At 51.3% G+C, this 13,062-nt stretch overlaps 1 protein-coding gene across 1 annotated transcript; it reads left to right on the forward strand.

Moving 5' to 3' along the window:
• Nucleotides 1-201: 201 nt before the first annotated feature.
• Nucleotides 202-10,305, forward strand: LOC116951996 (uncharacterized). Its single transcript, XM_032970960.2, has 4 exons — nucleotides 202-742; nucleotides 5,634-5,692; nucleotides 7,052-7,099; nucleotides 9,025-10,305. The coding sequence occupies exons 1-4, from the start codon at nucleotides 717-719 to the stop codon at nucleotides 10,200-10,202; spliced, it is 1,311 nt and encodes a 436-aa protein (XP_032826851.2). The 5' UTR covers nucleotides 202-716; the 3' UTR covers nucleotides 10,203-10,305.
• Nucleotides 10,306-13,062: the final 2,757 nt, after the last annotated feature.

The raw sequence follows: 13,062 nt of genomic DNA on the forward strand, positions 1-13,062 counted from the left end.
GAGATTGTGGATTTGATACCGGCCCTGACGACGATATATATTTAGAATTTGCGTGTCTCTCTCTTCGTGGTCGAGTGGATTTGTCTCCGGGTCCTCCGGTTTCCCTCCACATTGAGAATAAACATGCGCTTTGAGTAATTGTCTGCTATACATTTACACAGTTTAAGCCACCTTGTTGAGCTGCCATTTGTGTCCAGGTCGCTTCTGAAAAGGAGTTATAGATCTCAGTGGGCCTTAACTGATAAATGTAAAACAAGTTAAAATAGTAATAGTTTAAAACCACACGAGGCTGCGCTCAGCGCAGCGCCCCGTGCGTGAACTGCCCAGCGCTCTGCGCCTCGTCGCAAGCGTCACTCTCAGAGACTCGCGCTGCTGTTGCTGCTGTTGGTGTTGCTGCTGTTGCTGCTGTTACTATGAAGAGGCGCCCGCCAAGCCACGCGACGCTCTCCACGCACACTCACTCCCGCCGAGTGGCTTGGCTCTGCCTCTGGCCGATCTCAGGTGTGTCGAGGAGGCTGAGTGCGTGGGGAGGTGGAGGGCGTGAATGTGGCAACTCAACGGGGGGGCGCGATTGGTCGGAGAGCTGCCCCCGTCCGCCACCCCCACGACCACCTCGCGCAGGCGAGACAGAGCCACAGGTGTGTATAGTAACCTATGCTTCCTGAATCTCGGAGACTCAACTGGCGGAGAACCCAACCTTCTCTCGACTCCAGACAATGCGCTTACATCCCAAGGCGGCCAGGTAAGGAGAAAGAGCGGGGAGCGGCAGGGGAGGAGAGATGGAGAGGGTGGGGAAGTCGGTGATTGTAGGGTACGAAGGCGATTTGGGAGAGAGACAAACAGAAGAGGGAGGAAGAACGCGGACAGCGAGACTCAGAACCGCAGTCAGGGGCAGGAAAACAGAGGCGCGGATTGAGAAAGAGACGCAAACACAGAGACGGAGAGATGCAAGAGACACGGATATTAATGAGTGATAGCGACCTGTCAAATGTGCCGCTGGTTTCGGATAGACGAAGCGTCTGTATAAGTACAAAGGAGTAGCGATCTACATTCCAGCAGAGACCGGGAGCCAGAGGGGTCACGGAGACGCGGGGGAGCCGGAGGGGTCACGGAGACGCGGGGGAGGCAGAGGGGTCACGGAGACGCGGGGGAGCCAGAGGGGTCACGGAGACGCGGCGTGCGGGGTGGAGGCAGCGCGGTGCTTGAACCGCGCTGCGTTGACGAGGCGGCGTGTGGGAGCGCCGCGGAGCGAGCCAAGCCCGCGAGCACTCCGCTCTGTGGCGGGGAGGAGGCGTTTGATAGGCGAGGAATGCAAACCCAGTTCCTGTCCAGGCTGTGTGATCCTGGGCATGACGAGGCCGTTGCTTTCAACTTTAATTGTTGTTGTCAACTCCGTGAACCCTCGTGGAGCGCTATTTCTCGACCGTCAATGTGTCCTTCACGCTTTGTTCTGAAAAAGGAGCACTGCCCGAACCACCGGCCTTCCTTTTACTTAACACTTAGGTTTGTGCAGCCGAAGTTAATCGTAACACATTGTTCGGGTTAGGCCCAAATCTTTATCATTAAGAACCCTCCACCACCCTACACGGCCAAACAAATTGTCGCGTGTATAGGCGGTCAACGGAGTTCTCTTTGAGCGACTTTCATTGTCTCGAGACACCACTGACTAAACGTGTGCCTCGTGAGACCCATGCAGCATTCACAGGTGACTATTGCGCAGTTTAGTGACTGCCTGCACAGATTAGTGGTTATGGGTGGCACTCAACTGCAGCTGATGTCACCCCCCACCCCCCTGGGCTATTGGGGTCAATTCTTCATTCTCATTTGCAGGGTTCAGTCTTCCCAAACACGTTAAACCGTCGCTCGTGTTGTCCGGGTATCCACCAGCGTGCCAATTATTATTGTCAGCTCTCTCGCCTGTGAGCGGGTGAGTGAGTGGGTGAGTGAGCGGGTGAGTGAGCGGGTGAGTGGGCGGGTGAGTGAGCGGGTGGGTGAGCGGGTTGGTGAGCAAGCGGGTGAGCGAGCGGGCGAGCGAGCGGGTGAGTGATTCTCACAATCAGATGCGATGTGGGGGTGGAAACGTCGTGTCTAACCACTCATCATGTGGATCTGCTCAGAGATCATCGCATGGCTTCACCCAAACAATGTATTATGAATCAAGGCAGTCATATTCTATGGTTCTTTCGGTAAAGTCACGTAGAAAGAAAAAAAATTATAACAATAAAATAATAAAAATTAAAATAAAGTGAATAATAAAGAAAAATATCACGACGTTTCGATTGCAACACAAGCGGTCGTCAAAATTTGTATTTTCTTTTCTATCTACGTGACTTTACGGAAATAACCATAGAATATGAATTCCTGCAGTCACGAAAGTTTTAAGTCAAAATCACATACAGAGGTGGGTAGGTGCCTCTAGATACAGCGTTCGACTCGGTCAGAGATAATCCAACAGGGTTCAATGAAATAACTACAGGAAATCTCTTACCCCCCCCCCCCCCCGCGGTGATACATGGGGGTCAGTATCGGGGATCCTGTTATCCGCGGGGTTTCTCTTTGATTTTACTCCTTTTATCCGCGGGGTAAAACTTTACAGATAACTAGCGCAGAATAGGAAGAGACAGGTGCGCGAATAATAGTCCTCGTGTACCGTTTTGAGCAAAATCAAAGGTGGGTCTCCTCTGGATGGATTGGGCCTCGGCACAGGAATGTGGAATTTCCATCACTAGCTCATTTAGAATAGGGGCACTTTCATGATTTTATTCCATAGAGCCTACATTTGTCAAAATGCGTAATGAGTCCACGTTAAACTAACTTCAATCAATTTGCAGCTGCATTTTGTGAAACATCTTTACCAGTCGTGGTCAATCCGCTGCTGGATCCGCGCAGCACCTGCGAAGCAATCCAATTTTATTTCCGCTCCGTCTCCTGGGTGTCGGTCCTCTCCGTCATTGCCGCTCCGTCTCCTGGGTGTCGGTCCGCTCCGTCTCCTGGGTGTCGGTCCTCTCCGTCATTGCCGCTCCGTCTCCTGGGTGTCAGTCCGCTCCGTCTCCTGGGTGTCGGTCCTCTCCGTCATTGCCGCTCCGCTGTTGTTCTTCCACTTGACCGTCGGCCATCGCCGTCCCTCTGAGCCACGACGCTTCCGCTGCCCAAGCCGCCGCTTGCGAATCGCCGAGTGAATTGCGTAGCCACAGGGGAGTCTGTCTCTAGCGCAAAGCGGCGTTCAAAAGAACCGGGCGCCATGGTGGCGAGATGTTAACTACCTCGACTGGTATGCAGGAGGTCGTGTGTTTCTGGTCCTCCGGTTTTCCCTCCACATTTAGAAGCATGCGTTTAGAGTATTTGGCTACTATAAATGTCCACATGATAAGCCGATTGAGCTATCGTATTTGATAGGCAGGTCGCTTCTGGTAAAATGAAATAGTGAATAGGAGTCAATAGAACTCAACACATCCATCAATTACGGCACTGTGGCTTTAAAATAAAAACGTATAACAGGTGCCGTTTCTGGCCATTGTCCTTCTTCACAGCAAAGAAGGCCCTCGTACATTGTTTCCTGTAAGGCCATAGAGATTCATAGACTCACATAGAGAGTCATAGACTCACATAGAGATTCATAGATTAAAAAAAAGATTAATACTCACACAGAGATTCATAGACTCACACAGAGATTAATAGACTCACATAGAGATGCATAGACTCACACAGAGATCCATAGACTCACATAGAGATTCATAGACTCACACAGAGATTCATAGACTCACATAGAGATTCATAGACTCACACAGAGATTCATAGACTCACATAGAGATTCATAGACTCACACAGAGATTCATAGACTCACATAGAGATTCATAGACTCACACAGAGATTCATAGACTCACATAGAGATTCATAGATTCACACAGATATTCATATACTCACAGAGATTCATAAACTCACACAGAGATTCATAGACTCACATAGAGATTCATAGACTCACACAGAGATTCATAGACTCACATAGAGATTCATAGACTCACACAGAGATTCATAGACTCACATAGAGATTCATAGACTCACATAGAAATTCATTGACTCAAATAGAGATTCATAGACTCAAACAGAGATTCATAGACTCACACAGAGATTAATAGACTCACATAGAGATTCATAGACGTGACGAGATTTGTTGCCAACGCAGCAGCATCGCTAGATGATGAGTTTTTAATTCACCAGGTAAGGCCCAACTGAGCTCTGTAGTTATATTTCAGAAGCAAACTGGCTATCACAATTGATAGCTCAATGAAGTGGCTTCTCATCACGTGGAAGTGTATAGCAGCCAAACACTCTAAACGCGTGGTGTTGATTTTAAACGTGGAGGGAAAAACCGGACCCAGAGGAAAATCCACGCGACCACGGGGAGAAAGAGACACGCAGACTCTAAATATACAGCAGCAGCAGGCATCATCAGGGTCGGTATCGAAGGGTTTTTTTTTTAAGCGCCGTGATCACTGCGGCGGCGTGGTCCCAACTTGAGAGCGACGACGCCTCCGCACTCAAGAGCTGATTTTTCCCTGGGTCCTCCGCCTTTTCCCTCCACATTTAGAATCAATATCACTTCTTCAGAGTATTTGGCTGCTATACATTTCTACATGATCATCCACTTTGTTGAGCTATCATTTGTGGCCAGATCGCTTCTTAAAAATAACTATGTAGCTCAGTGGGCCATACCTGGTAAAATTAATATGCTGAAATAGTTAAATAGAACGCATAACCTTTGGATGGCAAGTCCAGCGCACTGCTAACCGCTACATCTACTGTGGCAGCTGCTCCCTGCGTACGTGGAGATTCTCGCTAAATCCCAAACAGCATCGCTCGCTCGGTCGAGCCACAGGGCTCCCAGGCATGTGGCAGTGACATGAAATACTTTACAGTCATAATTTAATTGCATAACTACATTCGCAACGCGAATGAATTTAACTTCAAAGAACATTCAGAGGCATGGGAGAATACATTAACAAGAGAGGGAGGGGAGTCTTGAATTTCGGACAGAAGTGGCGATGCCGATGAGCGGCACAGTGAGACAGGAGGAAGGAGTGAGTTTCAGACGGCAGGAACTGCGACAGGGTCTCTGTGTGAGTCTGTGAGTCTCTGTGTGAGCCTACGAGTCTCTATGTGAGTCTATGTGTCTCCATGTGTGGCATTGGGCATTAGTCTGTGAAATGACTTCCAGACGATGGGAGCAGCGACAGAGAAGCGACGTTCACCTCGTCTGGTTCAAGAGGCTCGGGCCTCGACGAGGAGGAGGCCAATTGGAGGTTGCCCCATCTTGACCATCATCGTCGTAGTCAGCACGAGAGATCTATTTGTGAATATATTTTATTTATCGAGCTTCTCGTGGTAACAGCCCCGGACGGACGATAACCGCCACCACCTTGGGAGGCTGCTGCCGCTCTCTGCGAGGACGTTCACGGCTCGAGCGGTGAAGCTGATTCACGCTCCCTACCGTCGTGTCAGCTCTATCGGTTTACGGAGCTTGTGAACAAGCGAGCAAGCGGCCGTTTCAGCGTTGTCAGTCACCTGCGCGTGCGTGCCACCGAGCCGTGTCAACGTTGTCAGTCGCCGCTCCTCTGTCGTCCACGGTGGTGCAGACGGCAAGGCGCCGACTCGGCGCTGTGTGGCTGGAAGACTCAAGACACCGATGACGCAGGTGAGATACAATCAATGCCCTCTGGAGTTGTGGCGAAGGGGCAGCAACTCCAGAAGTTGCTCGCTCGTGCCACTGCTGGCAAAAGGGCCTCCGCTGGAGGGATCGCTCGCGTGCTCCCTCTAGGGAGGGTATAGCAGTCGACTCTCCCACGCCGGCCAGACGCGTTGCAAGAGGTGGCAGTACTCACGCTTTACCTCATCGCACGTGACCTGCCGATGCACTAAATGTGGTGAAGTCACGCTGCTTGGCCAGGCAACTGTAGCAATAATAATTATCACTGTATTCTACATACAGCGTCGTATCTCAAAACGCTGAATACCGCAAACCACATGAACGTAAAAAGACGGCGTGAGTCACTCTGCGGAGACACCAAACGGACGCGGCGCAGGGCACGGAGGAGCCGCGTGGGGCGACAGCCAATGGGTGCACACGGAGATACTGGGCAATGTTGCCGCGTGGCGCAAACGGCCGCTCGCATAACACAAAACGAAAATGGCAATAGTCAAGAATGACTTTCCAGAATAAATAAATGAAATGTAACTACAGTCCGTGTTCTCTCTTGCTAATTGACGATGACTCGATGGCCAGCCCTCGCCCTAGCAGATCGAATCACCACTGCGCAGGTGCGGCTCAACCGCCTGGCTGCTACTGCTGCTTCACTTGATTGGCTATGTACGGTGCGAAAGAAGTTCAACATACATACACACATAGACTCACACAGAGTCTGATAGATTCACACAGACCCATAGACTCACAAAGAGACCCATTTATTTAGAACAGTTTTTTTTTGTTTAGTTTGTTGTCCTTCCCCCGCACCTATGATTAGCACGGTTGGTTACGTACGGTGCAACATAAGTTAAACATACAATGGTTGGGGGGGGAATCGCGAATTCCAAATCCTTGTCCAAGGTGGTTATTGAAAATCCGATGCCACCATTTAGTTCCACCGCCTTAACAGCCCCCCGCCCAAGTGGAAAGAGCACCCCAAAGCAACGTCTCATGCCGTCGCCTCTCCCTCCAAGCGAGCGGTTCGCAATCGCAAAGTTGCGGGTTCATAATAAACCCTGAGTTGGGAGGCGTCGACTCAGCCCATCATCCCACTGGGGCCGACAAAGCGAGCGCCGCTCCGTAGGAAGTCTACAGTGGCTGTTCCGTGGAATAACTGGCCCCACCATTGGAATGTGGAATTTTCACCACCGACACTTAGAGAAAGAGCAATGCGATAACCCATCGGTGGCATGTGCACTAATGGGAAGTGCAGAGCATTTATTCTGGCTGAGATGGCCTTGGTAAAGCTGTAGCTGGATTCAGAGCGAGCGCCTGGCACGATGTGATTCTGTTGTTGTTGTCTTTGTGCAGGGATTGAACAGTGGAGTTGGCACTGTCGCAGTGAAAGAAGATCGCTGGGTAAGGGCTTTTCGTGTCGCGCGTCATTCGCAGAGATTTAAAACAGAGTGAGAGTCGATGACGGATATGGCACGGCAACAGATATCATGCTACACGTAAACTATTACAGCATTTTATATTCGCAGGTTAGGCCCACTGAGCTATGCAGCTCCTTCTCAGAAGCGACCTGGCCACAAATGATAGCTCAATGGAGTGGCTTATCATGTGGAAATGTATAGCAGCCAAACACTCTAAACGCGTGTTTCTAAATGTGGAGGGAAAAACCGGAGGACTTGAAGGAAATCCACGTGACCACGGGGAGAGAGACACGCAAACCCCAAATATACAGCGGGCGTCAGGGTCGGGATCGAACCCAGGATCTCCTGCATACCAGGCGAGGGAGTTAACATCTGGCCACCGCGCTACTACTGAAATTATCGTGATTAGTTTGTTGTCCCCCCCACCTCCGATTCGCACGGTTAGCGACGTACGGTGCGAAAGAAGTTCAACATACAACCATAATGGAATGCAATGGGCATTACCCTCTGTACTCTTAACGGTGGGTAGGGAAGTGTTGCCCCCTAAGGGTGGATACAATTCCACTCCAACAAGAAAGTGATAGGGTCAGTTTAATACAAAAAAACAGGGTCGACCTAATTCCTGCACGAGAAGGCTTCTCTGAACAAGCGGAAATCACGCTGGGGTCTCGCGTGCAGTGAACCGGCTGGGCTAAGCATGACCACAGAGGACTGCTGTACATGTACTCATCGACTTACGAACATTTGACATACGAATGTTCAGAGATGTGTACAAACCTGTCCGTATGTCCAGTTGCCCGTTCGGACCGAGAGTCGTAAGTTCAACCGCCGCGCAATAGATGGCGGTAGTGGCATCTACATCTGCAGAACGTGAAGAACCAGTGGCATCTACATCTAACAGGATATTATGCAACTTTTAAAGCCATTCCCCGTGTTAAGTGTACATGTTTGGAATCGACAGGAGTAAAGTTGGACTTGCAAACCTAACTCGTTCGTAAGTAGAGGAGTCCCTGTACAAACACGTCCCGCACCTCCAATCAGCACGGGTGGGCTACGTGCAGTGATGCGAGAGAAGTTCAACATATGCTATGTACGTACATGGGTGAGGACGCTTTTTTATTTCGCTAAATTTTGCATTGCACCCGAAAGTAACGCGTGCTTCGCACTCAGGAAAGTAACGCGTGCTTGATGAAACACTCGCGTTGCCCCCTCACATACACGTGAGACAATTGATGGCCTCACACCACCCCTTAAAGTCCAAGGCTCGAGGACATCATCCGCTTTTGTATTTTCCCTAGGTACAGGAACACCCCGATTTATGTCTCCCCCTTTTACGCCGTTTCGAAAATACGTCATCGCTTCATTAACACCGCTACCCAATTTGCGTCGCCTCAAACCCCACACTTACGTCGCTGACAGCTTCATCCGTCGCCTCTCAGTCGTTTGGATATATCCGTCGTTGCCACTATCATTGATGATTTAATATCCATTGACAAGCGGGAAGGCAGCCAGGCAGTGAGCTGGTGCCAACAATTTCCCAAGCTCTCCATTCCTCTACATATTAATGTTTTAGCCAATTAATGAGTGCTTACATGTGAGAGGAAACCAGTGCACCCGGAGAAAATCCACACGTGCGAGGGGGCAACACTCTATCCCATGCAGACGGAGCAGGTGGAGTCCACATTTGTTGTTGCTGTACCGCCATCGCCTGGCGAGCCAGGATAGGGCTCCTCCTCGACTCGCCTGGGAAGGGAGTTTCACAAGATCTGTGTGATCCACCAACCCTCACTGCCGCCTCCACACTGCTGTATCACAGCCCGCGTACGTAGCCACCGCCGCCCAGATAATTGTACTGCGCTCGATGCAAGTAAAATGTGGGTCATTTCTTCTTGTTTTGTGTTTGAATAGGTAAGAAAGGTTTGCCGTTCGCGTGCGGAACGTACCTGCACGTGCAAGAGGTGCGATGCAGCCTCCTGACTAAGACCAGCGCTGGCCAGCGCAGTGGCCTGGCCAAGCAACCAGAAGCTTCCGGATCGAGCGAATGCTCTGATGTGCTGTTTGGCAACAGTAACGACTCGCCTGGCACGACTGAGCACGCCATCCCTGACTCGGTCCCCGAGGAGGACCAGTGCCGCCTTCCCACATCCAAGAACAAAGGAGCCAACGTTGAGGATCTCGTCAACGTCAGATCATCAAAGGGACTTTCACCTGTGGCCCACCAGATGTTGTCCCCTGACCTCCGGAGGACAAAGAGGCTCCTCGACCTATCGCACCGAACCACTCCCACAGAGCAGGGCCCTAAACACGAGGACTTGACCCAGCCATCCAGCAACCCCCCGCTCAGCCTGGAGGCCCTGGGGCTGACATCGCTTCTCAAAGATGACAGCTTCCGTGGAGGCCACCGCGATGTGGCGGCGCTCAGGGTGACCGCGGGAGAGCTGATGAGGGCCAGCCACGTCGTGAAGGCCAGAAGCCAGGCCTGCAGCAGCGTGGCGATGGCAATCAACCTGGCCACGCTCACCGTTTGGGACGGGAGCTCCGGCGGGTCGCGGCCAGCCGAGGAGCGGCCCGGCTGCGGCAGCCCTCGCCTCCTGCCGGCGCCCGTACCCGCGTCCCACCATCAGCCGCTTCACGGCAGAAACTCCACTCGGCAGCAGCAATGCCGCAGCCTCCCAGACATCTCCTCCGTGGCCTCTCCTCCGCACGAGCGTGGCCCGCACCCGCGTCTACGCGACGGCGAGGCGGCCGCGCCCGGGGCCCCCGCCGGCCGTCGCGGGACACTCAAGTACGCGTCGAGAGGCGACGCCGACCGAGCTGGCGGCCCCTCGGAGGAGAAGGCCGCGGAGGCGCTTAGGCGCGCGCAGCCCTCCGCCACGTGGAGGGAAACGCCTGCGGCGTGTCGGGGCAGGGAGGAGCACGGCGGTGGCAACGGTGGGAACCAGCAGGTGGTGAGTGCTCCTGGCGAGGCTCCGTTCGCAGAGGGCCGCACGCAGGCCCAGGCAGCTGAGGTGACGGGCCAGTTCCGGCCAGAGAGGGGCTCGATGGTGTCGCCAGATGTTGTGTTGTACTGTGTTTGTGACCTGTAAGCAGCCTTTGTCCAATTCCTGTGAGCTTTAGCGTCACACTCCAAAATATATATTTAAGCAAAATTGGGTTGTAGATGGAACACCATTCGCAACGTGCACACTTGCGTAGGCCTAGCTTCAAAGACAAATACGTTCACAATTTTTCCTCCCGCAACAATTTTCATGATCAGCCATGATCTATCCACTGTTGAATGAAAGCTTTAGCATAACACCCACTCACTCATCTGCTCGGTCACACACTTACTCACCCCACCCACTCACCCACTCACATAACTACCTGCCCATTTGCTGCTCACCCACCCACTCACCCACACAACCACCCACCATAGCGCAGGTCACCTCACTTATCTTTATGCTTCTTCCCTCGCACTGCTCCACTCTAGAATCCCCTCCTCCTATTATCTCCCCCCCCCCCCAAGCTCTTACAACAATAACCTCGCTCAATTACTCAACTCCTACTCAACTCTTACCAATTACAACTTTTGTAGTGCTGCTGGCTGCTGGCTGCTGGACGTTTAAACACCCTTGGGCCTCCTGCTCATCAACTGTGTCCACATAAATCACAGTCTGGCTGTGGCGAGATGTTATCTCCATGGAGGAGGTGGTGGCTTTGTTCTCGAGCCTGATGCCTGTATATCTGGAGTTTGCATGTTCTCACCAGAGTCGAAAGGATTTTTCTCTATGTCCTCCCTGCACATTTAGAATCATGCGTGTAGAGTATTTGGCTGCTATACATTTTCACGTGATAAGCCACTTTGTTGAGCTATCATTTGTGATAGCCAGGTCACTCAGAAAAAGAGCTGTGTAGCTCGGTGGACCCTTCCCGGTAAAATAAAAAAATTGTTTCGTTTAGACTTTCCACTATGTGATACTGATTTTATCTACCTCGGGGGCATGATGGGCAGAGTTGGTCCCCGGTTGGTATTGGAACTTGCACTGTTTTGATTGAGTGGATTGCTCCAAACAGAGTCATGCCGAGGCAGGCTTTACAATGCCGCGAGGCTTAACCGTGACCTGTTACAGCTGAGGGATAAACAGTGCAAGGGTTTGATTTGTGTTTCGGTGGAAATTTGATTTTCGCTAGAGTGTCGTCGGAGGTAGAAATAGGCCAAGTTGGCAAAAAAATATTAATTTTCTTTCACTAAACATTGACAGGACCTGTGTCTTATTGAAACTCACGAGTTGGGTCCCTCACCTTCTGCCAGGCAGCGTGATCTTCCCCATCATTTCTCCCCGGTGCTATTTCAGCGATGGTTTGTTGTATTTGCTCTCGTTGCTGTTCACATTCCCACCCTGTGATAGAATAAAGTCTGAGACTGAGCAAGCCTTGATAAAAATGGTCCCTCGTGGCCAATGCTACTTGCTTGTGTCTCCAGCTGTTGCGTCTCGGCGAGTGACCCCCCCCCCCCCTTGTTGTCCCGTGTCTCTCAGGCCAAGCGACGTCCTCTCCAAATGCCGCTGAAGCTGCCTCCGGTGCTCCAGTGGCAGACAACCGGCTCTCTCGTCCACCTGCAACGGACGATTTGACCGCATGGGGAAGCCTCGCAGCCACTGGACACGGGGGTGCGGGGACAAACACCGAGTCGGTGCTCTGCCGCATCGGTCACCTGACCGGCGCTCCGGTTGAACATCGGCATCTTTCACTCTCTCAGATTTGTTGAATTCCCGTAGTTGCAGAACACCCAGGGTGTCAGAGGTGCCCAGCCTGCGCTCCACGGATCATGGTTGGTCCGCAAGGCGGTGAGACTGTGGTCCAAGGAAACTTGTTGCATATGATATTATTTTTATATTTAGCTTCTTGTCCTTCCCCCGCACCTCCGATTATCACGGTTGGCTATGTACGGTGCGAAAGAAGTTAATTGTACATGCATACATGCGTTCTTTTCACAAAGCACCGGATTTATTTCTCCAGGAAAGACTGCGAACCACTGATCTACAGTGAGGGAAAAAAGTATTTGATCCCCTGCTGATTTTGTACGTTTGCCCACTGACAAAGAAATGATCAGTCTATAATTTTAATGGTAGGTTTATTTGAACAGTGAGAGACAGAATAAAAAATAAAAAAAAATCCAGAAAAACGTATGTCAAAAATGTTATAAATTGATTTGCATTTTAACGAGGGAAATAAGTATTTGCACCCTCTGCAAAACATGACTTAGTACTTCGTGTCAAAACCCTTGTTGGCAATCACAGAGGTCAGACGTTTCTTGTAGTTGGCCACCAGGTTTGCACACATGTCAGGAGGGGATTTCGTCCCACTCCTCTTTGCAGATTTTCTCCAAGTCATTAAGGTTTCAAGGCTGACGTTTGGCAACTCGAACCTTCAGCTCCCTCCACAGATTTTCTATGGGATTAAGGTCTGGAGACTGGCTAGGCCACTCCAGGACCTTAATGTGCTTCTTCTTGAGCCACTCCTTTGTTGCCTTGGCCGTGTGTTTTGGGTCATTGTCATGCTGGAATACCCATCCACGACCCATTTTCAATGCCCTGGCTGAGGGAAGGAGGTTCTCACCCAAGATTTGACGGTACATGGCCCCGTCCATCGTCCCTTTTGATGTGGTGAAGTTGTCCTGTCCCCTTAGCAGAAAAACACCCCCAAAGGATAATGTTTCCACCTCCATGTTTGACGGTGGGGATGGTGTTCTTGGGGTCATAGGCAGCATTCCTCCTTCTCCAAACACGGAGAGTTGAGTTGATGCCAAAGAGCTCCATTTTGGTCTCATCATGTATATGTGCTTTCTTGAGCAGGGGGACCTTGCGGGCGCTGCAGGATTTCAGTCCTTCACGGCGTAGTGTGTTACGAATTGTTTTCTTGGTGACTATGGTCCCATCTGCCTTGAGATCATTGACAAGATCCTCC

The sequence above is a fragment of the Petromyzon marinus genome, chromosome 44, assembly GCF_048934315.1.
Source record: "Petromyzon marinus isolate PM22_M1 ecotype Great Lakes invasive population chromosome 44, UKy_Petmar_22M1.pri1.0, whole genome shotgun sequence".
Taxonomy (NCBI): domain Eukaryota; kingdom Metazoa; phylum Chordata; class Hyperoartia; order Petromyzontiformes; family Petromyzontidae; genus Petromyzon; species Petromyzon marinus.

What these genes read in the sequence shown, in the direction of transcription:
- LOC116951996 (XM_032970960.2), top strand. Translation starts at nt 717, where the DNA reads ATGCGCTTACATCCCAAGGCGGCCAG. An exon ending in TTACATCCCAAGGCGGCCAG is followed by an intron (nt 743 to 5,633) that starts GTAAGGAGAAAG and finishes ACGGTGGTGCAG; the next exon opens with ACGGCAAGGCGCCGACTCGG. An exon ending in CAGTGAAAGAAGATCGCTGG is followed by an intron (nt 7,100 to 9,024) that starts GTAAGGGCTTTT and finishes GTGTTTGAATAG; the next exon opens with GTAAGAAAGGTTTGCCGTTC.